Here is a 26,423-nt window from a genome sequence, read left to right as displayed (position 1 = left end):
TATAGATAAGCAATGTAAACCTTAGCACATGCTAAGCTAGTGGTGTTGAAGCGTAGCGCCTCATTAGGGTCTACCTTGACCAGCTAAATTGAGGTACAAGGTATTGCCCTGAGTATAGACCAGGAAAAAGATTGAGGTTGGTTAAACTCTTAGGCTAACGAGCACCATTTTTTTTTCTTGTCTAGATATATCCTTGTACAGTATGTTGTATTCCAGCTAGGCAACAGCCTGATGAGTTTGTCTTTTTGAAGGCTGAGTTAAGACTACGATTATCACACTTTCATTAGAAAATATTGTGTTGTCAAAATCTTTACTTGATCAGTTGTTATATTTGCTGTGGAAGTGTCCTTGTCCCAAAGTCCAAATATGCATCTGATTTTTATATCTCTCTGTCTTCTTTTCTCTTCCCTGCAACACACGCCTCTTTTTGGATTCAAAGTCTTGACTTCCCTCCCTCATATTTCCCAACTCTCTCTCTCTCTCTCAAGAAAATTGGCAATCTTGCAAGTTTGAAACACGTAGGTTCTTTGAGTAAAGCTTCCAGTTTACAATAATGGGGAATTCCTTTTTGAACCAGAAAATCATTTATCAGGAAGGCTTTAAATGGAGGATCCTGCTTCTGGTACTGAATGTGGTATATAGATTCGTTTGCTCTCTTAGGTTCAGCATAGCATCTGCAGCTAAACACAGTGTGTTGATGGATTTGGGAGTTAGACTGCCCTCTAGCTGCTGGATCTCTTTAGCATATTTATATAAGTTTCTGGCACTGACTTTGCAGAGTGTAGCAGTTGATCTGTGAACACAGTATTGCCTGATGAGTGTTGAAGAAAATTACCTTAGAAATATCCCTTGGTCTAGCACCTAGTGACTAGAGAACATTATGTACTCCTGGGGGCATTCTGCGCCAAAAAAATAAAAATGCTGTGCACAGTATTTTAAAACTCTGCAAATTTTTATTTGTCAAAATAACACTATATAATCACGCCGTTTTCAATTATATTGGTAATTTATTTCAAAATATCTGTCAGCAAGTATGTCTATCACAATACAGATACACACAAAAATTCCCCCAGGAGTAGAGAGTTAAAGAAACCCCTACGACAGCCCAGTTCCTGTTTCTCTGCCCCCTCCCACCCAGAGCCTAGCTGTGGGGGTCAGACACTCACACCATCTCCCCCCAAGAGCCCAGCCATTGGCCCTCCCTGGTCCAGACACTCTGCCCTAGAGCCCGGGGATCCAGAGGGAGAAACAGCGTGATGTTGGGTCCTCGGCTTCCACGGAGTTTCCTGCCCACTGCCGCCTCCTTCCTTCAGGACATACTGAGAACTGCAGCTGCTGGGAACCCTGCAGTTCCCTCCCCCTCTCCCTGGCCTTATATTCTGCTTGTGAGTTGGGCTCTGCTAGGTCCAGCGGACCCTAGTGGTGGCCAACATCTCTGCAGCCAATTTCTGTGGGAGGGAAAAGAAATTCTGCATGAACAACATTAATTTCTGCAAAATTCTGCATTGTGCAGTGGCGCAGAATTCCCCCAAGAGTAAAGTTATGGTATAACAGCTTCTCATTGTAAAATAAATTCACTGATTGTCAGAGGAAGAGGGTTTGAGGAATTATTACACTTTGTAAAGACAGAGGAAAAATATACCAAGCCTTTTCTTTTTCTGCAATAATTATCAAATCAATCACATTGCATATTATTATTATTTCCCTATCTTGTATATTCATAAAGCAGAGTAGCACTAAAAAGTTAATACGGCAAGAATACATCAGTGTAAGCTTTTATTTACATAAGTTTCTTTTTGGAAATTAAAAAAACTAGCGAAACTGATGAAGCTTTTGTAAAATGTAGAAAATTTCATCAGCTATCTCTACTGCTGCAACTAAACTGTATTGTAAGGGAATCCCCTTAACTCCAGCTCCTATTAAATCAGGGGTTTTCTTTTGGTGGTGGCTGAATTTTAAACTTCATAGTGCCTGATCTTTGTCTTTGGATTCTACTACAGCATATATCACACTGAATGTTTTCAGTGAATCCATTTAATGAAAGATGTATTTATTTCTACAGTAATGTGATGGTTTTTTAAAGTGGCTGTTTTCTCATCTGTGTTCATGGTGATCATGTTTTATTCTACACCGGTTCTTATACTATGTTCATCACCGTAATAGTTGAATGCATTTGTATGGCAGATTTTTGAGAAATGCACCTCTCAACTTGCCATAGCCCAAGTGTGGGACTCTGTGTGTGACAAAAGACACAAAATGATGGACACAGAAAACATATTCATGCACTTGAAGCCCAACATCCTGCCAGCCACCCTTTTTGAATAGCAGAAAGGAATGACAGACCAGAACAATACCTATGACTGATTATGGTCACCCTTTTGTTTTAGGATAAGTTATAATGTTTACTATGGTTTCCTATATGTATTACAAATTAGGCACTCTAGTTAAATATGCATTTCTTTGTTTTAAGGTTTTAGTAAGTAAGAGACAGGATCTTGTATTGTGTCTATGTTAAGGAGATTAGAGGAATGTTGAGGGCCTGAAGCCCCAATGTGAATTGTTCTTTAGTTATAAGATTTAGCAAGGCTTGATTTACAATGCATTTTGCTGAATATAAAATTCTGTCTGTATACCTTTGAAGGTTTCTGTAAGAGATTGTTTGTGTGAATGAGGAATGCATGCATCAGGAAAAGATAAGGTGTGAAAGCCATCACAAATGTCCAGGTGGTCAAGAAAAAGTGAAAGACTTGGAAAAACCAGGAGACAATCAGAAAACATCCATTGTATCCGATGCTAAATATGTTAGCAGCATTGACGACCTCGGAGGTGAGGCAGGCATCCCCAAAGGCGAGACAAGAAATAGGAGATAACGATGGGAGCCCGCCCCTCCAGCGCTGCGCCGCCGGAGCGCTCCCTCCCCCCCCCCGGAATGCCGCTCCGCGCTCCCCCCGCCGCTCCTTACCAGGTGCCGCCCCAAGCATGTGCTTGGGTGCCTGGTGCCTGGAGCCGGCCCTGAGTCCTGCAAAGCCTCGGAGCATTGGATCGCGACCGACAAGAGCCCAGCTCCACACTCAGGCTCAATCTAACTGGCCATTAGATTGACTCGAGCTACCACAGATTGGTAACTATAAACATCAACTGGCAGGACTCTCTGTGTGTGTGTGTGTGTGTGTGTGTGAATGACTTAAAAGCATATGCTAACTGTTGTATTTTCAATAAATGCAGTGTTTTTGCCTTCTTCTGAAAAGATCCCATGTGCTTTGTACAGCATAACGTGCACTGCTGTAAAATCAGTATTGTGGTAAGACCTGCTCTTTGATTAGTAGGACCACCTATCTTCCAAGGATAGTAAGAACAACTGTATGAAAATGTGATCCAAGAACCTCTTAATACCAACTGGCAAGGGGATTACAGGAATATCTTGATTCTGGTATGTACGTTGTGGGTCACCGAGAATGTCTTGTGAGGTCTCAAATGAAAGCTGGTATCACAGTGGTCATTAATATAATTGTGAAATGCATGTAAAAATACTATGTAAGTTGTTTATATATAAAAATAGTGTAGCAGAGATGAAAAACAAGTTTTCTGTCAGGCAAAAGACATTTATTCACCTGCCTCTCTGTCGGGATGTAATTTAAGGATTGTAAGCTAACACAATGGATGTCCATTTACATACGAAGTCAACTGTTAATGAAGAGATGTGAAATCAACAGAAAAGGAGCACACAGGAAAAAACAAGTGGGGGTGAGAGTTATCCTGTCTGAGTAAAGACAGTGAATGTGGAGGTATTTCTAGAAGGAGGTTAACCTGCTAGTTAGGTTTAGTCTCTAGAAAATGTGTTATGATTTTGTTTTGTATGTAGCCATTTGTTTCCAATAACCCTAGTCACTATTTCCTGACTCTCTAGTCTTTAATAATAAACTTAGTCTTGTTTTCACTATAAATATATCTCAGTGCCATCATGTTAAGCAAAATGGAGATCCTGAGTTGAATTTTACAAGCTGGTGAGTGCTGTTCCTTTGGGAATGGCAGAATTGGTAATCTTGTGAGTGTCCCAGTGGATAAGGGGTGGATGCTGCAGAGAATGTTGGAGGACTTAGGCATTGGTGTAGGCCTATTGCTACCTAAACAGAGACAGGCCTAGAAGGAATTGCTTGTGTTGCCAGAGGTTGTTGGTTTCAGGGAGCTGATCCACAGCAGGCACAGACAATGCTCCTTCACAAAGGTAAAGGTGAGGTGCCTCACGACCTTGGGTACCTGTGGGGAGCATCACCTAAAAATAGAAGTGAAAGCTTAATTTTAAAGGGCAGCACTCAACAATAGTTTGTTCATTGTATAAAATTAGCTATAGACAAAATTATACAGTAACCTAGGTGACTTCAGTGGTGAAATATCAGACAGAGACCTCTATATTGATACTGAAGGTGAAACATTAGGCACCTAATAAATATCTGTCACTCCACTGTATATTTGATATGATATTCAGTTATGATGTATCCAGAAAATCGAACCACTAAATATGACACTGAACCTCCTTGCTGTTCCCACATTATATTTTTGTTTTGTAATTATACTTTTGTTGAACTGCATTCTGCTTCAACACTAGATTGGCTTGTATATCTGGGCATCACTGGCTTCTGTTGGACTAAATCAGACCTGCTGAAGTATGTATCAGTATAGTTAATTTATCCTCCAGTAGGCTAAAAAGGGATGTGAGCCCTGCTTCTATAACTAAGAGACAGTTATTTTAATTACTCAGTGCCTAAAACGGATGTTATCAACACTACTGTAAATTGGCAGTAACATCTCTGACAGCAACGGAAATGTAAAATTGGTGTAACAAAGATAAGGCTCAAGCCCTTATGTGTCTGGAGCAGGAAGTCCTGATTAGCATTGTCCAAAATATTAATCTTTAATTCCTGGAGATTCCAGGACAATCCTGGAGGATTGGCATCCCTAATTCTGGGGGGCTTGAATCTGAAACTTGGAGAGTCAGAACCCATATGGATAATAAGAACCAAGGAAAAGATTTGTTTAAAGCCTTATTGAACAAACACTGAGTTTCACATGGGTTACACTAAGGTTGTCTATGCTGACAAATGAGTTATGAATTGTATTCTTCATCCCCTATAAGTTTAATTAGTTGGTGGATAGGAACCTTGCAGTCTCTGTAGGTTTATGTAAAAAATGTAACAGGGCCAAGAAAATACAACCACTAATATGGTTTAATAGGCTTCAGTAATTCAGTTGTCCCACTAGACTTTTTATACATTAAAAACTGGTTGTGAAAGAGCTTACCCTGTAAATGATGCTAGAGGAGAAGAAAATTACACCGCTCTTTGTAGAGTGCTTTTTTTGAGTAACAGAATCACTGTTTTTAGCAAACTTGTGACTAGGACTGAATTCCAGTCTTTTAGCACAATGTAGGGCAAATATCTGTTGCCAAATCTTTCTTCAACCTCTTCTGCCCAGTAGCTTTTGAGAGATGACTGTTCTCACTTCCTCTTCCCTGTCTGACATAACTTTCTCAGGAGCTCACTGTAGTCCCTCTGACTTTGGCAACCATAGAATGTAATGTATTCACAGAGAAGAAATGTTCTTGACCAATTACTCTATTGTGCAGACTTAAACACAAACAGGCTTTTATTTCACATCTGACATTTAGCAATGCAGACATTTCTTTGTCTAATTGCTATGATGTTTTTCCTTTCATTTTTTTCATTCAACAGATATCTAAAATTTGAGGATTTCATGAGTAACTCCTATTCTGCATTAGTGTTTAGGTTCTCTTCTCATATGCCACCCTCCACCCCCCGAAGCATGAAAGACAAGACATTATATTGTCACTTTAATATCCTATTGTCATAATTTTAAAAAAATGTAATTTCCAAAGGAAATTCTAGGAACACACAAGGTTTGTTCAGTAAAATTCTAAGTTTTGCACTCCAGAAGAGTATCATATTAAATCCAATGTCTCTGGTACATCTTGAGAACATCAGTTGAGACCAGACTTGTATGAAAACTGAGTCAAAACAACCTAGGGTTCAAAATTAGCTTCCCTCCCTCCAACTTCAATGAATATCTGAACGTGCATTTTTGTTAGTGATTTTTGACAGCAAAACTTTTCTTCATGGTTTTTTTTATTTTTCTGCATTTTTTGGGTGTCGGTTAGAGGCAGCTTTTCAAATTGAATTTCCAAATTTTAGTTACATTGAAATTGGTCATCTTGAAGAAATGACATGGTATTTCTTCTTTTTGTTTTTTTGAATGGCTGAACCTATCTCATTGCTCAGCAGGGTAAGCCAGTTTCACTTGTGGGGGAAGAGGAGCTATGTTTGTTGTGCTCTTATTGCATCCTGTTTTTTTAAAAAAAAAAAAATCATTCCATCTAGCCCCCTACCCCCATGGTTTGTCTATGTGAATCGTCATAGAAAGGTGGCAGCTGGCAAATGGAGGAGAGATTTTCAAAGGCACAAATGGCAGTTAGATTCCTAACTCTCACTGAAAGGGAGTAGGGTGCCTAACTGTCATTTGTGCCTTTGAAAATCTCCCCTTTGGTTTTGAAACAGAGCAATGGATGTTTTGGACTACTGGCTCCCTGGGCCTACTGGCTCTTCGGTAGAAACCATCAGAAACCAGTAGAGTCTTTCCCTTACTATCTGCTATCCATAAATACCACAGTTAAGCTCCCAAATTTAAAAATATTTTTCCTCCATTACATCTTACTGTTGTACAAGTAAAATCAAATCAGATGCTTACTTTCCATGTATTTCTGGCGGAGGCCAAGAAAAGAATCAGGAATTCCTTCAGTTATTACAGACTGCATTTTACATTATTTCATATGTAAAAGCCTGGATTGTTATGATTTGTGTTACAAGTGGAACAGTAAAGTCCCCCGAGAAAGCCCAGAATTTCGATGTTGCATTCCACACGGCTCTAATGTCTGCCTGTTCTTGCCAAAGTTCTTCATCTTCTCTCTAATCTAGTGCTATCACTACTTTATGGAACACCTTTCACTTATTACTGCTAAACTCATGCAAAAAGTACTTACTAAAAATGCAAAACTACTTGGAAATTAATGTGTTTTTCCCCCTAGCTATCATTACAAACTCAGAAATTGACCCATTACTTGGGAATCCTTTCTTGTTGTTTTTGGATTTACCTTTATATGGATTTGGAACCAGAAAATGTATCACTGTCATTCATATATACTACTTTTACAGAATTTAGAGTAACTTTGCTGAGATGTTCTGTGTAGCTCAGAGTGTAGACCTAAATGTGAGGTCATATCCTCTTTCACTTACACAGTTGATGAAATTAATCCTATTAAAGTCAATATAGTTCCAGCGGTATAAGAGTGAAAAGAATGTGACCCTTACTTTGGGTAGATAAATAACCACTAGAGACACATTGTTAGATCCTTCCATGCTGTTTTTTAACCTTTCAGGGAGTTTAAAATAATTTCAGCAGTCTTGGGTGATTCAAAAATGACAGAAATCAACATCATTACATTTGATTAGGGCTTGAGTAATAATAATTTTTCCTTACTGAGGTAATATGGTGCTTAATTAATATTGATAAGCACCCAAGAGTTCAGATGATGCGTGGAATCACTGTTCATCTTAATCAGGAAGCATTTATTATACAAAATAACTATGAAGTACAGGCGCACACCAGTAGCCTTCTAAACAACTTTGAGTTCTAGCTTTGTCTGTGCTCTTTACAACTCACCACATCCTCTCTGGACACCTAGACTTACAGTGGCTAAATCCTGTTACACATACACACATTATTCCAGATGCTCATCCGAAGCTTTATTCAAACCTCACAATAAGTCTTTCTTACAGCATTTTGATACTTTCTGTTCCAGCTGAAATCAGGAAGGGAAGAATTGTATATAAAGAAGTAGTTAACTGAGCTGGATTAGACTGGTTACTCGATGAGCATTAAGACGTCAATATTTGCCAGAGTAGTTATTTTCTATTCTGCTCTAAATATGGGGGAACTGTGCTGAGTCCTAAGCCACTCTGTGGCAACTGGCAAAAATGTTGAACTTTCAAAAGCAATAGCTGAACTTTTTCTTTTGAACTTCAAACAAGGTTCCATAAGAGTTGTGAACGTTACGTTTTGGTGGAGTTAGGGACTGACAGGCTGTATGTGGCATGAAAAGTTTTGCTTAGTTAGGTGAAAATTAAAGTAAATTTGATAATTCAATAACCATACAAGTTCTGTATTCACTGTAATTCCCAGCATGGCTGCTTCTGAATGACTCCCTTCCCTCACTGTTCCCCCCCTGTTCCTGTTCTTCTGCTACATGCATTCCCATATGACCTATTTTCATTTGGCACATTATTTGTGAGGTGCAAAGTAAAGCCTCCACATTCTGTTACTGGATACAGGAATTCTCAAAAGGTTTTGGTTTGATTTTTGTTTATCCACTCTACTTTGTTTTATTTGGGGCGGGGGTAAGCCAGAGCAAAATCACCTATCTTGGCTACAGTATGTATTTGCTCTCTGTTTTGCATTATTGATGCTGTTATGCAATATTATTGACATGATACAGAAATTAGGCCATAGGAAGGTCAAGCAAAGTAAATGACTGAGATGCTGCTAATAAAATTGCAGCCAGGCATTGGGAGCAGCGGGGAATGGTGCTGGTGCCAGGATTTCAAGCAAATAGGATGGCAGCCAATATTTCAGTGACTTTTATTGTGCTGGCCGGGTAGTATTTGCTTCAGGAAGGAAAACAAAACCAGGAGACTATGAAAGCATTAATCTGCAAAAGGGAGTTACTATTCCCTTCAGTTAGGGAATGTGATGGAAGGAAGTTATTTGTAGTGTTGCACTGCTTGCAGAGCTGAAGCATTTGTTTAAGTAACAGCAAAGCAATTTGTAATTGGTTTACAGATGTCTGCAACTGATGATACCACGGAATGGCATTTAGAATCTAACTGGGCATGCCGAGAACGGGTAGGGGAGACATATGCCCATGTAAACACAATAATAATTTATGAAAAGAGAGGATTATTTTCATAAATAATCCTTACAGGTTTCCTCTCATTTCTTGTCATATTTTTCTTATTACCACTGTTCAAAGACATGGTTAGTGTTGTTCCTCTGTTTAACTGTGGGTTATTTCAAACAGATGTTTTTGAAGTGCCTTGTTTGTGTTGCCTTGAGTGAGTGTTGGAAATCACAGGCAATTTTTTTCTTACATGAACAATCATAAATGAAAAATAACAGAGGGCCCTGTGGCACCTTTAAGACTAACAGAAGTATTGGGTGCATAAGCTTTCGTGGGTAAGAACCTCACTTCTTCAGATGCAAGAAGAAGTGAGGTTCTTACCCATGAAAGCTTATGCTCCCAATACTTCTGTTAGTCTTAAAAGTGCCACAGGACCCTTTGTTGCTTTTTACAGATTCAGACTAACATGGCTACCCCTCTGATACATAAATGAGAAATGTCTCCCATAATTTACTTTTTGGTTGGATAGAAATGTTCTTTCTCTGGAGATTCTCAGTGTAAAGTCTGCATGTTTTGTAGCTACCTACTGATTTGCTATGTTTTGTGGTAATGACTAGTAATGTAGGTTGTTTGTAGTTTCTCTCAATTTCAATAGGTTCTTTCCCTTAGAAAAGGTATTTTCAGAACTTGTATTCCAATTTTGATTAGCTTATACCTATTTTTGACCCAGTGAGTATTTTAAAGTAAGATTCCTTGGAAATGTTTTTCCAGAACAATTTCAATCAATAATCTGAGTCTGGTAGGCTAATCGTTGGGCCAGTGGGGGAGAATCCGAATGCCTCAATTTTGGGTGCCCTACGTGAGATATAATGAGCTTAACTTTCAAATATGCTTAGTAACTATCGCTCCCACTAACTTCAGTTGGAGTTTGTACATTGAAAATCAGGTCTAAGATGGCTTGAGGTGGGCACTCAGGCTCCCAAAACTAGTGGGCACTTTTGAAAATTCAAGCCTAAATACTTCAACCAAGGCTATAAGGGAATCAAGGCCAGGGTTAGAAATCAGGGAGCTGCAGATGTTCACCTGATGTAAGTTGTCATTAAAGTAAATAGAGCTCTGACAATTTACATCAGCCAAGGATCTGCCTGCAGGGGTTCCTGACTTCTAGAGGTGTGTGTTTAGACTGTGATTGTCCAATTCTGCAAGAAGTCTTCAAAAATCCCTCCAAGCCCTTCAGATGCTGCCTCCCTCAGGCCTGAGATTTTCTTGAAGATGCCTGTCTTTGTATCTTTTTTTTCCTTGATGGTCTATTCTAGTTCTTATACTATGCTCATCACCTTGATTTTAGAGCACATAAATATACTGCAAGCAAGTTTTCAAAGGCAACAAACATTAAAAAGCTATAAAAGATCTAAAATAGATTATCATAATGAGGGCAATCTGAGGCAGAATGCGTAAAACCAGTTGATTGGATCTTATTTTTGTAGCTCTCTTGTTCAGACAACAACAAAAAACAGCAAAGCTTATTTATCACATAAATCAGTTACAATACAAAGTTCTGCCTTAAAAATGCTCACAACTCCCACTGACCTCATTACCTGTTTGTACCTGGAGGAATATTTTGGCCCTTTAGTTGTCAGGTACTACAACATATAATCTCTACAAAATAGAAGACAATACAGATTACCTCCAAAATCTTTATCAGGTAGTGGCATATGCATTTAAATATCGGGAAGGTGGCTGAATCTTTTGATCTCCAATCTGAGAGTTGAGTGCCTGAGTAAATTGAAAGGAACCTCTATCATCCATCACCAGTAATCTTTGTGTGGATGAGACATTTGCAAAAATATAACAGAAATTTAAAAACTGGCTTATAAGAAAGTGTAAAGCATATAAGTCTAGAGCCACATCCTCAGTTGGGATAAATCAGCCGAGCTCCACCGAACTCAATGGGGTTAACTTCAATGGTACTAGTCCAGTTTATCCCAGTTGAAGATCTGGGGTGAAATCCAGGCCCAATGGAATCAGCAGAAGCTTTTCCATTGACTTCAGTGGAGCTGTGATTTCACCCCTACAATATAAACATGAAAAAAGTAATATTGTACTAAAAAAAATTCCCATGGTGCCATACTGGAGTTGACCATTTGGCTGTGTTAGTGGTGAGGATAGTACTCATCTGACTCTGGAGACTGGAGCAGAGGGCCACCTGTGAAGAATGAGACTCCGAAAACACTCAGTCTCTTGTGGCTGGGGTTAGGAATCAGGGCCCAGGCAGGAAAATGTTCTTGTTTGAATTTCACACTTTGTGTGCACACACCGTTGCATTTGTCTAAGCAGCCTGCGGGTTCCAAAAAGCTGGTCTGGAACATAATTGATTTTAGAAACTGAAAAGAAGATAATTACAGACTTTCTGCCAGCGGATATTTTAACGGTAACAGATGGGGGGGAAACTAAGGTTACAATGATTTTTTTTTTTAAATTATCTGTTGGACTTCTCCCTGATCTCTGCAGCAAGCATTAAATAAAGAGCCAGTATGTACTGCTGACTTTCAGAACTGCACAAAGCAATCTGCTAGAATCGTGCAGATGAATGACCTTACCAAAGGACTCAGAAATGGGATAACTATGGATTCAAAGGAAAGAAAACTAGTCTTTACAAAACAAAAGGTTTAACTTCGTCTGATGCACCAACACTAACCTGAATAAATATGTGCTATTGGCTAAAGTGGACGTAAGCCAAAATTCTCAATTGTGGGTGCCTAAATATGGATTTAGATGCTTACCCTTCAGTACCTAGTTTAAGACACGCATGTGAAATTATTGGCCATTGTATTTTGCAATCAATGCTAACCTTTAACTTAAACTGAGGCAATAGACACTGACATTTGTAAAAGTAGCTATTTAATTGGGGTACCTTGGTTTTGGGGCTCCCAGATTGAGGCACTTTGGTATTATTTTCAAAAATTCTGTGTTGGGCTGGCTGGAAAACAAGAATTTTAAGGCTGTTAAATTTTAGAGAGAGAGAGAGACCAAGAATCACCCTACACCAACTAATAGCCCAGTGGCTAGGGCACTTACCTGGGATGGGGGAGATCCAGGTTCAAGTTTCAGCTCCAAAGCAGGCAGAACTTGACCCAGGATCTCCCACATCCCAGGTGAGTGTCCTAACTATGAGGCTATTGGTGTGCGTGCGTCCGTCTCCCCCCAAAACCTTCCTAATGAATTGGCATTTTTCTGACATTTTGTTGACCAATCCCCAACTAGCTTTAATTCTGAGCATTCCACAGTTCTTATTTATTCCAACTGGAGGTGGGGGTGTTGAGCACCCCTAGGAACCAGACCTAGAGTTTCTCAAGTCAGGGTCCCATAAATTGAGCCAACCAAAGTTAGTGATCACATTTGAAAATGTAGGTCAGAATGACTTCTTGTTGCAGGCTGTTAGTTTGGTGATGTCTCCCTTTCCCACAACAAAAACTTGGCCTGATCTTACACCCATGAAATCAGAGGAAAGTAAGGAGGGCGGTTGGGTCCTGTAGTATTTGGTTGTAATTCTCAGTGGCAGCAGAGGGCACTTGGAGTTAAGACCAAGAGGGACAAGTTATGGTTTAGAAATTATTTTCTGCTGAGACCCGTCTGTACCTAAACCAGTTAGGACTTGCTTGGTCTATTGTTATGAACTCCACATTCAGCCTAAGCTTATTAATAATTTCAGGCATAGCCCAGCCCTTCCTGCAGGTGTCAGTGAGGGACTTATTGTTGTGGCCCGGAAAACATAAACTCTGGGACAGTGAGTTCGGCTGAGATTTGCATACATGATTTAAGGTTCGGTTGGTTCTGCAGCCAACCAAACTCGGTTGTGCCAAGGCCATTGCGTTTATCACAGTTCCACTGTCCTGTTTCTCAATAACACAAATGAATTGTGTACTCAAAAAAAAGTATTTTGAAGATCCATCAGGAAGAAAGTTGTTTCAGGAGGCAAAGGAGGTGACAAAACAATGCCTGTAATTCCTGCTGATGAATGAACCGCTGTGTTTTTCAGTGATTGCTCCTTGTAAATAGGGTTGCCACCTCTGAGGTACAAAGAACAGGACATTCAAATAATTTCCATGGAAGTATGAAACAGCAAATGAGAGGAGGCAGCTACAGCGCCTCCTGTGTATCATTTATCCTTGGAAAAGGATACAAATCTTTCGAGGTGACTTAATTCAGCTTTCAATATTCTACACAGAATCTAGTGCTGCCATCCTTTTTCTTTATCAATACTATGGACAAGGCCCAAGGGCTGACTGAGGATTCAGGTATACTTTCCTGTTGCAGTTCTTGAATAACCCCTAAAGCTTCATTTTGGAGGTTGGACTAGATAACCTCTGAGGTCCCTCCCAATCCTGATATTTTATGATTCTATGATTCTATGATTCTTCCCTTTTTTCAACTGGCAACCAATAGTGTCCTCAGTGTCAATTGTGTGTTGTCCCAGCACAGTTTCCCTATCTTGTTACTTGACCAGGAAAACAATCCTAATTTTTCTACAGAAAGTAAATTTAACTGCTGTTCCATCTTTAAATGGACAGCACTGCTCTGGAACTGTTCCAGAAGGAATTCTGGGAACTCTGCTTCATTCTCTCCCTTCTGAGTCCTTTTCTGTGCCAGCTGCTACCAAACCCACTGGCTCACATTGTGCTATTGTAGTGCTCCTTTTGGTAACCTGAGTGTTATCTGAGACATTCAAAAATCTGACACAGAAAAAAAACCTGACTCAGGTCAAGTAAAACTTTAGCAGTGAGAACCCCCTTTTGACTTTCTTGGCTCAAGCAAGTGTCAATAAATCCACATCTCTTATCTGGTGGGAAGCCTCCCACACATTTAGTTTGGCAGAATCATTTCAGTTGCAGGCATTAATACAACTTGTTTACAGCACACCAACCTCCTGCAAGGCATCGGTCTTACATTTTCAAAGGAAATTTCCACTGGTCGCATCTACAGAAAACCTTGGTTGGCATCAATAATATATTTATTAGATGTGACAAAGTCAAACCTGAAGATAAACTCATCCTCTATTTCTGCAATCTTGACCTCTTGTTCAAGCTCTAGGGGGCCAACTTTTGAGACCAGTGTCCCCCATTTTTGGACTGGTGCTTGGTCCCCAGTTACTGTCTTCAGTTGGCACCAATTAAACTGTTATTTTTAGAACCCCCCAATCCCTGCAAATCTGGTCTAATAACAATTAAATTTGAACCATTGCCTACAACCCCCATGCATTTTACACTCCCCAGTTCATATGCAATTATCAGACTTCCAGTGTGGTTACTTAATTGCCCAGATTTGCACAAGAACAGTGGGGCTATGCTATTCACGCCATAGTTTTGCCCCTTTAGCTTGGTGGAAGCCCATATTCCTAACTGCGTGAAGGAAGATGACTTGCTTTATACTTACAGCAATCAGTCTTTTTGTGGCCAGTTTTGCTTTAAGAAAAACACCAGATATCATGAATCTCGTGATAAACAGGCAGGAGTTGTCAACAACATGAAAGCAAATATGACGGGAACTGCCTTAGTCCACTACTCATAGCTGCATAATTTCTACCTTTATAAATCCATTCTTATGCACAGTATTCTTTCCTCTCCTCATTGCATATCTCCATTGCTTACTCTGTACTCATTCTGTGCATGTATTTCCTATTGACATCAGTGGATGCTCTGCACTGAATGAGAGGGGGTTTGAAATGCAGGTCAGAAAGACTTTTGCCCTTAGTTCAATAGATTTTTGTATCTTGTAACAGCTCCAGTTTGCTTTCCATTCATCCCCTCTGAAGTTTGCATACCTAAATTAAGGCCCAGTAAGTAATTCTTCAAGTTACTATTCTGTTTGTTTTAAGCTTATTTTTATAATTACTAAAAAAGCAATTTGGGTTAGGTATCAAAAGATGATGTTAGTCACAGATGAGTGGTCTTTGAAATCATTCCATTGAGTTTTCATTCCATGAATGTAATTTGACTAATAAAAGCTGCATAAACACAGTCTGATAGCAGGAGGTGCCTCTGATTCATGCCTCCAGAGTTAATGAGTGACAAGGATTTGCCAGAATCAAGTATGCCATACTGGTGCTTAGCTGGAATGACATTCTTTTTTACCTGGAGGAAACTTAGGAAGAACCTAGCTGTAATCATGGGTGGGTCTAATTATATGTCTCTTTTACTGACGAATCACTGTGATGAATAGGGCTGTACACAATTGCCCCATATTGGAGTTAATGAAAATAGTGTTTATTTAATTGTGTTTGTTTTGGAAAAAAATTGTATTAAATATGTCTTGCTGCAGTGGGTCAACTATGGAAACATTATTAGTAATTATATGTAATTAGTATCATATCTTATATTGTTATATCACCTTTTATCCCAAAGTGTTATGCTGCTGCAAAGGACTTCTATTTGAAGTATTATTATTATTTATTTTTCAAATTCATAAGTCCCCATTGAAATGTGGCCATATGTGGGACAGAACCAGCACAACAGAACATTTCATGAGAGTGGGGAGAGGGGAAACTTGACAAAGGACATGAAGACGAACCCCATCTCTTACAAAATGAGTTCTGGGATCTCTAATGTCCTCAAGGGCAGGCCTTCAGATGGTGTAAATTGGCGAAGCGCTAATTGATTCAAACAAGGCTTTGTCAGTTTACTCCAGATGAAGATCAGGTCCTGACTTTTTAAAAGTTTCGTCCCAAAGTCCTGATGCTTAATAAATTTCAGAAATATAAAGAGCTGAGCCACTCCTGCTGGAATTTGAAACTGTGATTCCAGGGAAAACTTAGTAGCTTGATCTTTTGTTTTCACTCTCACTTTCTTTTGTCAGACTGCTATACCATTCAGTTCTCTAAAACAGTGGTTCACAATCCTTTTTTATACTGTGACCTCATGTTACAACAGAAAATTTGCCAGCTAGTCAGAAAGAAGGGGAGGGTGGTCATCTAGCATTTTGGACTTGTTTGCACCTCCCAGCAGAGTTGCATCCCCCAGGTTTAGAATCCATGTTCTGAACCACAAATATTGGCTCATCAGAAGAGTTTTCTAGTATTGTTTGACAGTATCCGACCAAAGGGGGTGCCCTGAAATCATTGCACTTTTTCACTAACAGTATTTTGCTTGGGAAGCTATAATGCATATTCCAGGCCGAGTCAAGAAACAGCTCAGGGCCTGATGTTAACAATGAACTACTGCTGTTTCATTCATGTTTAGTTGCAACTCTGGAACTATTTCATGGGGATGAAAGGTTTTATAAATTTGTTTTTTTATTATCCAACTATACATTTATTTGCAATCAAGGAGGAAAGTAGTGCATCTGTCTTGGGTTTACTGTGTGTGTGGAAAGAGGCCATTGACTGGTCTGGTTGTATTATTGGTGTGTTGAGATTGTTAGTATCACATTTAAATTATAGTACAGTACTAGGTCTTTCAGTTAGGGACTATGACTTCTTGGAAAGTGCAATGCACACCTTTGACAGAGTATATATAATGGTAGCCAGGGATATTGATGGAGCATGAGACTGGGAATTAGAAGACCTATTCCTAGCTCTGCTACTGACTTATTGTGCCACCACTCTGCACTTAATTTAGTCCATATTTAAAAATGAGACACTGGTGCTTATCTGCCTTTGTAAAATGCCTGGAAGATTTACATATGAAAAAATCTATATAATTTAAATATATTTATTTTGTTAAAAAGAATCAAAAGATAAAAATATCAAGAATATTGCATCATAGAGTATATTTTCTTCATTTCCCTATGAAATGCAGGGTGGCATAGATGACAGAGCACTAGACTGGCACTTCAGAGGTTTGTTTTCTATTCCTGGCTCTACCACTGGCCTGCTGAGTGATCTTGGGAAAATCATATCGCCTCTCTGTGCCTCAGTTTCCTCATCTGTAAAACTGAGATAATAATACTGACTTCCTTTGTAAAGCACTATGAAATCTACATTGAGAAGCACTGAATAAGAGCTAGGCATAACAATTATTATATTTTATAAACAGGAAAACAGACAATAATATATGAGCTGTCCACAACTGCTAAGGCTTTGCTGAGAAGAGGAGTGAAACCACAAAAGTTTTTTCATGTGAATTATTTAGTTTGAGGATTAGCAAAACAAGGATTAGCAAAAGTAAGGTAAAAAAGAAGAGCCTTTTGTCTTGCCATGTAGTTGCACGAATGGTTAGTGAATGAGCTGATTAGATGTTGCATATAAATTGTCAAGGACCACATTCTGAGCTTGCTTATGCGGCTATAAATTCAGAATAGCTTTATTTACTTGATAATTTCATTTACTCTTTACAGTCTATACCAAGAGAGGAGTAGGGGGATACGCACCGATCAACTCTAATAGTTCACATGTCTTTGTAGTTCTCAACATGCTTGTCAGAAGGAACATCCCAAATACCAAAATAGTCATTCCTAATGTCAGATGGAGACATGGTGTTGTAGGTCTGGAAATGTGGTGAATCAGAGAAGTTGCGTTTAAAATAAAATCGAGGATCATCAATAATGCTAAGCAGATTTACAGCCGCTGAGGAGCTGGTCCTGAGTATTCAGGCAATGCTTGTGCTTTGCACGTTAATTAAAGTTGACTGGTATCCAGACTCTGGCAGTGTTAATCTGCTCTGCAGTAATATGTAAAGCTATTTAAAAAAAAAAACACCACCACAAAAGCAGGCCCTCTAGCTAAGGAGATAAATATTTGTACCCAGCTATCACTTTATTTATAACAATAGGGGGAGGGAATGCTTGGAACACAGTTATTCAGAAAGACTGACTTTTAACAATATATTGAAAACAACTGCACTGTCTGCTACTACCCACACTCTGTTTAAACTGGCAGGCTAGGATTGTTTCTTAAGCTGTGTCACTTCCATGATGAATTTAGGTTTTGTCCAGAATTTTTAATCTCCAAGATAACGCGCTAATGAAATGTAGAACAGAATAGGAATGATGCTTTGGGGTTTGTGTGAGCTTTTGGTACCAGCTGATTTTCCCAGAGAACCAAAGCCTGCAGGCCCTACACATGCCATTAGTCTTATTGAATAGCACTATTCCCATTTAGCCCCAGAGCCCTTTAGAGGTGGTTGGAGTATAGATATTCTTTCCTTGCATTGGACGTAATAGGGGGCCAGATCCTACAAGTTGCTGAGCACCTCCTGCAATGTTTTGAGTTCCTTTAGCTCCACTCAATGGCAGTTGAGAATGCTCAGTACTGCATAGAACCGGGCTCTTTGTTTGTATATTTTATTATATTATTCTTTGGTCTGAAATGTGAAATAACCCCTTGTGTGGTAATATGCCATCTACAATGGGGGTCCTCAAGCTTTTCCCACAGGTGCACCACACCTTAACAGAGAAGTTGCCAACCACAGCATATTTTTCTACAGAAAAGTGTTGTTAGGAAAATATTGTGTGAGTTTTAACTGCATTTTTAATGCAATGTAGCAGGTGGAATAAGGAGGAGGAGCCAGTATTATGTCACCAGCCAACTCTCTGCAGATCACTACCAAGTGTTCTGCCGTCAATCATACTTTGATCTACAATCTGGCTTCAGTTATGATGGCAGAAACTGTGTGTGGTCATGGTCATGTGACATGATACATAGATGAAATGCTGTTAGAGTTGTCATTACCTACAGGCCAGATTTGATCACCTTACTAATGGTGAGTAGCACCTTCTTCCACAAGTAGCCCTGTTGACTTCAGTGGGACTATTGTGGTGTCAGGTGCCAGGCAGTGGAAGTGAGGGTAGCTCAGTCTAGCTCTACATTTATGATTTGTTCAGAACTGATTCAACCAAATACTGTATAGATGCATTTAGCACATTAAGGATAATGTCACTGGACTCGTATTTAGTGAAGGTAACAGGCAGCAGCAGCTGCTGCTAGATAAATCAGAGGTATTTGTAGATAATGAATGGTGAGGCAAAGACAATGTAATTTTTTACATGCAAGAAACATTGATTGTGTGACACCATTCCATCATAACAATGTTACTTCCGGTTTGCCAGATGATTGATGCGCTGTATACTCCATGTAATCTTCTTGTATGATGGATGTGGGTGCCATAAACTAATAGCTACTCATTGTACTAGTACTGAGTACAAATTTTTGAAGGTCCTGTGGATTAGAGCTGCTGTGTGCTTCAGCCAATGAAATAAAAGGCAAGAAATGCAAAACTTGCATTGTTAACTCATCCAGCCTACATACAGTTGGTATTTCTGATAACTAGTTAAGGGCTACACCCTGCATGCCAACACAAGAGAGTAAGAGGGTGTATTGTAAGGGAAGCTGTTGTGTAGTTTATTAATATAGCATCTTAGCCATAGGCAATTGCACACAATACAATAAATACAAATTTTAAATTGACACCACTCCAAAAAAATACAGATTTTAAAAATACAAATTAACCCTGCAAGTTTAGCCCATGTAACTGAAATATTTTCACTACACAGCAAATATTCTAATTCTAATTCTGAGGTGATGGGGTTAAAGGCATACGGGCCAGGAATGGAGACAGCCATTTATTTCTGAGATGGCAATACAGGTTATAAGACAATAAACAGAGTGGTAAGTCTTCAACCTGGCCAGACCTGCAGGGACAAACACAGTTGTCTTTTGGAGGGATAGCTCAGTGGTTTGAGCATTGGCCTGCTAAACCCAGCGTTGTGAGTTCAATCCTTGAGGGGGCTACTTAGGGATCTGGGGCAAAAATCAGTACTTAGTCCTGCTAGTGAAGGCAGGGGGCTGGACTCAATGACCTTTCAAGGTCCCTTCCAGCTCTAGGAGAGAGGATATCATTACTAGCATACTTCCCTTCCAGATAGGTGTCTGCATAGTCTGGGAACAGAGACCTGTAAAAGCCCTCCTTAACATATTGAAAAGGGAAGCAAATATGGCAGAACCGAAGCATTTCTTCCTTCCCCCTCTAGTGAGCAAGAAGATCCAGGGATTGGTGAGGAATTGATAGGAGGCTTGGCCTTGTCTCTGTCCCCATTACACTGAGCAGTATAATTGTGCAGGTGCATCAACAGACGTGCTGCACTAGGAAGGAGTTGAATTGGTGGCAGTGGGGAGGGGAAAAGTGGTGGCACTCTTCTAAGGTCTGCCCACGTGAGTCGCCGCTCAGAGTAGATTGCACAGCTGTTCAAAAGATAATCGTGTGGGCTGCTTGGCTCCTTGAGCTGGGTTCTTCCTCAGTGGGGCTGTGGGCTCTGCTTGGCTCTGTTGTATGAATTTAGATGGACTAAAGGGCCCAAACAAAGGTGTTAACTGAAACTATCCAACATTAAACAGTTTTAAACAAGATTCACCATTTGGTGTGTAGAGACCTCATCCTGCTTAGTATCTCAGTGGCAAAGACATCATTAAAAAACCTTGTAACAGTCTGTTGAAGATACAGGAAAGAAGACAAAACAGCTAAAGCATTTGGACTATAAAGTGTTAAGTAAGGCTTTCATGTTAACAACTTTTTTTTTGTTCTTTTGCCCTTTAGCTGTAGAGAATCTTTAGAAGGAAATCCCCTATTTTGACAGTCTTTTAGATGGTATTAAAGAAGATAATAATTGTCCTTTTGGGGAAAAGAGAACAAATTAGTTGATGGGCTGCAGTTGTCATGATTATTAAAAAGTCTGATCCCATTTCCTAAGAGAAACACACAAAAAGGGGTAGGAAAAGAACCGCAAAGATAGAAAATGCAGCTCCTGTTTCTAGCTTTAATTCTCACTTGCAATCTCACTGCTGCAAAAACACATGGGTACAAGTACACGGTCTTATCAGCCACTCCAAGACCTGATAAACTTGTACCAGCATTGGGCTGTTTTGAGCATTGCTTTTACCTGCTTCTCTGGTCACAGACGTGTTGCAAAATACACAATCTTGGCTGACTAAGCCAGACTCTTATTAGACAGGAAAGAGAAGAAATAGGATAGGGAAGGAAAAGGACACCTGTGAGGAGAAGAGGAGATGCAGTCTCACATCCAGAATGGAGGTTGGGATTAAACTGGAGAGGTGGAGGTGGTAGTGGTGTTATCTGAGTACCTCTTTCTGTCCCACTCTGTCCAGCACATTTCTCAAGGTTAAGATGAAGAAGGCAAAAATGGTGTCAAGCTAGATCCAGGAATCTCAGGGGATGGTGGGGGTGGCAGCCATGATGGTGAAGCTTGTTCCTTTCACTTCTTTCAGTCAGCCAGTGTTGCGGTAACTAGCTTTCCCCCTCAGTTTCTTCTTTCAATGACCCCAAAAAAGGAGTGATGGATGGAAGTAGCCCATCTCTTCATGATTTTGTCTACCAGTTAGGCCTGATTTCTGGTCCCACACTTTTCTTGTTTACCAGGTATGATCTTAACACAGTCCTTAAATTATATCAGTAGGCTTTGTTGTTTTGGACTAATTCAGTCTTTCTGTCTCCCTTTTGCACCTTTTCCCATCAACATTTATTGTTATAGGTTATTGGGCCATGTATGAACTTTCACTCACTTTTCACAGTTGAGCTCACAGTTACAGTAAATTTGTAGCCCAGATATCACAACAGATCCTTGGGCGTGGCTCCTTCATTAGGGGAAAAAAGAAGTGTTTGTGCACCCAAAAATGCCACCCACTTGTGTTATCAACATGCACGGTGAATTGTGCAGATCAAGGACCCTTCATCTTCTTTCTTACCTAAGGAATGAAATAGTGAACAATGCTGACATTCAAATGATCACTGGGCAGCTGAGTTACACCGTTACTGAGATGAATGGGGCAGTTCACAACTCTCAGAGCTATTATTTCAGGCTTTCTGCAGGCTCAGGTAGACATCTCTGCATCAGTTATGCTTTGCTCACATTTAGAGGTTTACTTTACAACCATAAAAGCTAGAGACTTAATGTTTTTAAATGAAAGTTGAGATTCTGGAGAACAAGGCAGCAGCTCTAGAGAGGTACTGCTATGGTAAATATATTCATACTGGCTGTTCCTGAGCCCTGACAATATACATGGGGCTAATGCAGTTTACTCCCTTCCCCAGAGCATTGGGAAAACCGGGAGGGATACTGTGGCTCTCCAAATTGCTTTGTACCTTGCCCAGGGCAGATTGTATCTTGTGATTTAGCCCTAGGCTGTTAAAATGTAATATTTTAATATTAGAGTTTGTTTAAAAGTGCTGAAGACTTTTCCCAAAAAATACAGAAATATTTCCCCACAAGTTTTGAAAAGGAACGATTTGTCACTTATTTGAAATGTAATTATGAATTTTTTTATTGAAAAAATTTGGCTTTTTAAAACTTTTGGTGTTTTCTCCCCATTTCTCACTCTTTTTAATTTTTTCCCATCTCCTCTTCACCACCCTTTTTAAAATCTTTTTTTCCAATATTCCAGTGAAAAAGAAGGGAAGGGGAGAAAGCAGGCAGAGGGAAAAGAAAACTTCAAAAGAATTAAATTAAAATATTTTTGGTTTTGTATTGCACTAAACATGGAAAACTTAAAAAAATAAACAGTTACATTTTTGAAAAAAGCCATTTTTCAGTAAAATGTTTTTCATTTCAAAAATGTCAGTTGGCTATGTTAAGTATAGAGTACATAAACTGGGGATATGTTTGTGTTGTAATAAGACCATTAAGTGTTGTAATCCTAAACCTTTCTGGTGTTTATATAGTAACATTTCCAAAATATATGGTACTAGATACTACACTGGTCTGCAACAAAAAGACAGTATTTGTCAACAAATACCACTCAGTGGAGTTACTGCGCTTTCTAAGGATAATGTGAAACTGCTGTATCTTGGATGCTACTGTGAGTTGCTGAGTACCCTCAGTTCTCATTGATTTCAGTGGGGGTTGGAGACATTAGTACGTATTTCATAGGATTAGGCCCTTGTGCTTTGGGCCATGTCTACACTACAGGGTCTATAAGGCATAGTTATGGTGCCATAATTATGCCGGCATAACTCTGTAGTGTAGACGCAGCCTACAGCAACAGAAGGTGTCCTTCTGTCTCTGTCGGAACATCACCTCGCCGAGCTACAGTAGCTAGCTTGACCAGAAGCATTCTTCTGTTGACCTAGCTGTGTTTATGCTATGGGATTATGCTGGCATAGCTATGATCTTCAGGGGTGTGAATTTTTCACATCCTTGAATGCCATAGCCTTGTTGACCTAAACTTTCAGTGTAGACTGTGCCTAAATGTATAACGATCTCTCAAGAAGGAAAGTGTTTTGTGATCTTTACATGGACAGGGGTCCTCAAACTATCAAAAGTGTATTTGTTTTCGTGTGAAATAGTACTAAGGAATTTTGCTGGATCTTCCAAGTTCAAAGGATCTTAATCTGACAATATTTGAGGTTATGTTTTATGTCGGATTGTATTTTGAATTGCTACTCAATCTCAAACCCATTTCTCTCAGTGCTAACCAGGTTCTTGTTTTCCTCTCTTAGGTTGCGGTCTTTGGTAAAGCAATTAGAGAGAGGAGAGGCTTCGGTTGTAGACCTAAAAAAGAATTTGGAATATGCAGCTACCGTACTTGAATCAGTGTACATTGATGAGACTAGGTGAGTTAATGACACCTGTGTATTGATATTTTGTACCACTCAAATTAAGTTGTAATTTACATATCTGTTGGGAAACCGATGATCTAACGGCGTGCACAGTAGGCACAGTTGCTGTCATTCTCAGATGAGAGTACAAGATCTGAACTATCCTCTTAAGGTAGCCATCCATGTCAGGATTGAGGCAAACTGGTGGGGTGTTGTTCACACTTCTGCTTCTACCCATTGACATGTGCATAAATAGTTTTGGCCAATCTATCATGTCAATTCGTTTCACCAGAACTAAATGTATGTCTACAGAAGCGTCCTGGGCAAAATTTCCAAAACTTAAAAGGAAGTAATTATCTGATTGTTATTTGGAAATGTTATAAATCTCACCCAGCTAAAAAGGATGACAAAATGGGGATTGTGAATACTGGAAAGCTGAAGATGAGAAATCATGGGAAAGTAATGGAGCTCTGTTTCAGTGTGCTGATTCTCTTGTTTATCTGCCTGGGAGTGAGCTTCACAATCTGGCATGTGGCTATCCAAGAAAACAAACAATCTGTTATAGATTGTCAAAAATGTGTTCCATTAGGATTACCAAAAAAAAAAAAAAAAAGAGTGAATTTTTAACAACTGCTTTAATTAGAGTGTGTATGAGATGTTATAAACCTGTGTTAAGAGCCCTCTATTTACCCATTTTCCCACTCCCCTTCAGGCGTTTATTGGACACAGAAGATGAGCTCAGTGATATTCAGTCAGATTCCGTGCCCTCTGAGGTCCGGGATTGGTTGGCCTCCACCTTCACGCGGCAGATGGGGATGATGCTTAAAAGGTCTGAGGAAAAGCCCCGGTTCAGGAGCATCGTCCATGCAGTGCAAGCTGGTATATTCGTGGAGAGGTAAAGGAAGATTTAATTATTCCACTCCAGTGGCTGGTCAGGCATCACAGATTGTATTTTTAATATTGAATGAAGACTATTTTATTTTGCTTTTATTGTTACGTAGAGCTGAGCAAGGACTGGAAAACTGGGACTAAATAATTGATCATAAATGGAATCTTCACGTATTTATTCGCTATTAGTATAATACGGATCTAATATTATAATTGGTGCCATTTTGGTTTTTCCTCTTTTTTTTTTTTTTTTTTTTTTTTTTAATGTATGCTTTCAGGGGCCAAAGGGAGGACAAAGACTATATGGCTTCAGATATTCCTATGATAGGGATAAGAGATTAACTAAAGGCAGACAATTCAGTCCCTGGAGTAACTCTACCTTTGTGGTCCAGTAAAATGTATAAAGGATGGACAGGTGGCTAATGTAAATCAAACCAAACCAAACCTGTATCTCATCATTCCGGGCTTGAATTACATGAGTCACTGAGATCATCCAGACCAAAATCAGTTTAAAGGTTCAGAACTCAGAGGAGTCCACTAAACCAGTGAAACTCCCTCAGTCTTCTCCACTGCTGATTCCTGCAGCTTGTACCAAATCACACCTCTAGAGCTAGATCAAACCTGATTTCAAATGTCTGAACCTTTTAAAACTTCTTGCTGTTTGAATTAGGACTGCCCTGTATCCAACTTTCAGAGTTTCACCTGTCTTTAGTGAGGAACCTTCCTTCCCTGACATTCTGTTTCTTCAGAACAGAATATGGAGTCACATATATGAAATATACTCAGGGCCAAATTTAGACAATGTGTAAGCAGGCATATCCCAGTTATCTACAGTGAAGTTGAATGCACTTATGGTAGGGCTGAATTGGGCTCTCAGTGTATTGAAGAGTTACTTTTAACTGAACTCTTTATGTTGTAGCTACAATATTTTGTTTTATATACACCTCTACCCCGATATAACGCTGTCCTCGGGAGCCAAAAAAATCTTACTGCGTTAGAGGTGGGAGGGATAGCTCAGTGGTTTGAGCATTGGCCTGCTAAACCCAGGGTTGTGAGTTCAGTCCTTGAGGAGGCCACTTAGGGATCTGGGGCAAAAATCAGTACTTGGTCCTGCTAGTGAAGGCAGGGGGCTGGACTCGATGACCTTTCAAGGTCCCTTCCAGTTCTAGGAGATGGGATATCTCCATTTATTTATTTAAACTTGCTTTGATCCGCAGGAGTGTGCAGCCTCGCCCCCCGGAGTACTGCTTTACCGAATTATATTCAAATTCATGTTAAATCAGGTTGCGTTATATCGGGGTAGAGGTGTAGTACATTTCAGTAGGAGGAGTTCACTCCAGTCACAGTACATTAGCAATAGTGTTTATCAGAATTTCATTGATGGTCTAATCTAGAGTCCATTAGACATGTTTGGTAGCCATTATACCACAGGCCACATGGAAACATGATAGTTTCTTCCTGCACATTTATAGCTTCTTTTCTATCAGTGTCTCTGAATATTCAGAAATTTCTTCTACATGTGTTAAGACCACTAGCAGATATCTATAAGATAAGGGGGTGCACCTGTCATTGCTTCAGTTTGGAAAACTTTTCTCACCACTTTGACAAGCTATACTGTGTACACCAACCACCAAAGTATTTGTTCAAAACAATGTATTCAGTTCATTTAGCATTTTTTTCTGTTTTTGAATGATCTTTTTACAGATTTATTCACTATTTGAAATTGTTCAGTAAGTAGTTTTTTATTAACATACTTGAGCCTGTCTTGTTCATGAACAGTTCATAACAAATAGTCAGTGGATTACTGCATTTTCTACCATCTGTTGTTCAGGATTGATGGATAGTTACCTAAATCACATGATCAGAGATGGCTGAAGGATTAAAATCTATATTTTTTGGGGGGGGAATCGAAATGTCAAAGTTCTTTTAATTTCAGAAGTCTTAAAACTAGCCCATTTTTTTCAAAGTTCTGTAAATGTTTTTGAATTGCTTTTTTGAAATTTGTATTAAACTATTATTGGTTATTGAAA

At 39.5% G+C, this 26,423-nt stretch overlaps 1 protein-coding gene across 12 annotated transcripts in view; it reads left to right on the top strand.

The window, feature by feature from the left end:
- Positions 1 to 26,423, top strand: part of PDE1C (phosphodiesterase 1C) — a 276,106-nt gene that overhangs the window by 128,830 nt on the left and 120,853 nt on the right. For all 12 annotated transcript variants that reach the window (XR_004644508.1, XR_004644507.1, XR_004644506.1 and 9 more), the window contains exons 3-4: positions 23,407 to 23,520; positions 24,218 to 24,400. Coding sequence is in view for 9 of the 12 variants with exons in the window: in XM_034761136.1 (XP_034617027.1) it covers positions 23,407 to 23,520; positions 24,218 to 24,400 (297 nt within the window). In the remaining 3 variants the exon portion in view is untranslated. The remainder of the gene's footprint in view (positions 1 to 23,406; positions 23,521 to 24,217; positions 24,401 to 26,423) is intronic.

Source organism: Trachemys scripta, chromosome 2 (assembly GCF_013100865.1).
Source record: "Trachemys scripta elegans isolate TJP31775 chromosome 2, CAS_Tse_1.0, whole genome shotgun sequence".
Lineage (NCBI taxonomy): Eukaryota > Metazoa > Chordata > Testudines > Emydidae > Trachemys > Trachemys scripta.
Note: the sequence above shows the minus strand (reverse complement) of the source record. Positions and strands in the feature narration are given on the sequence as shown.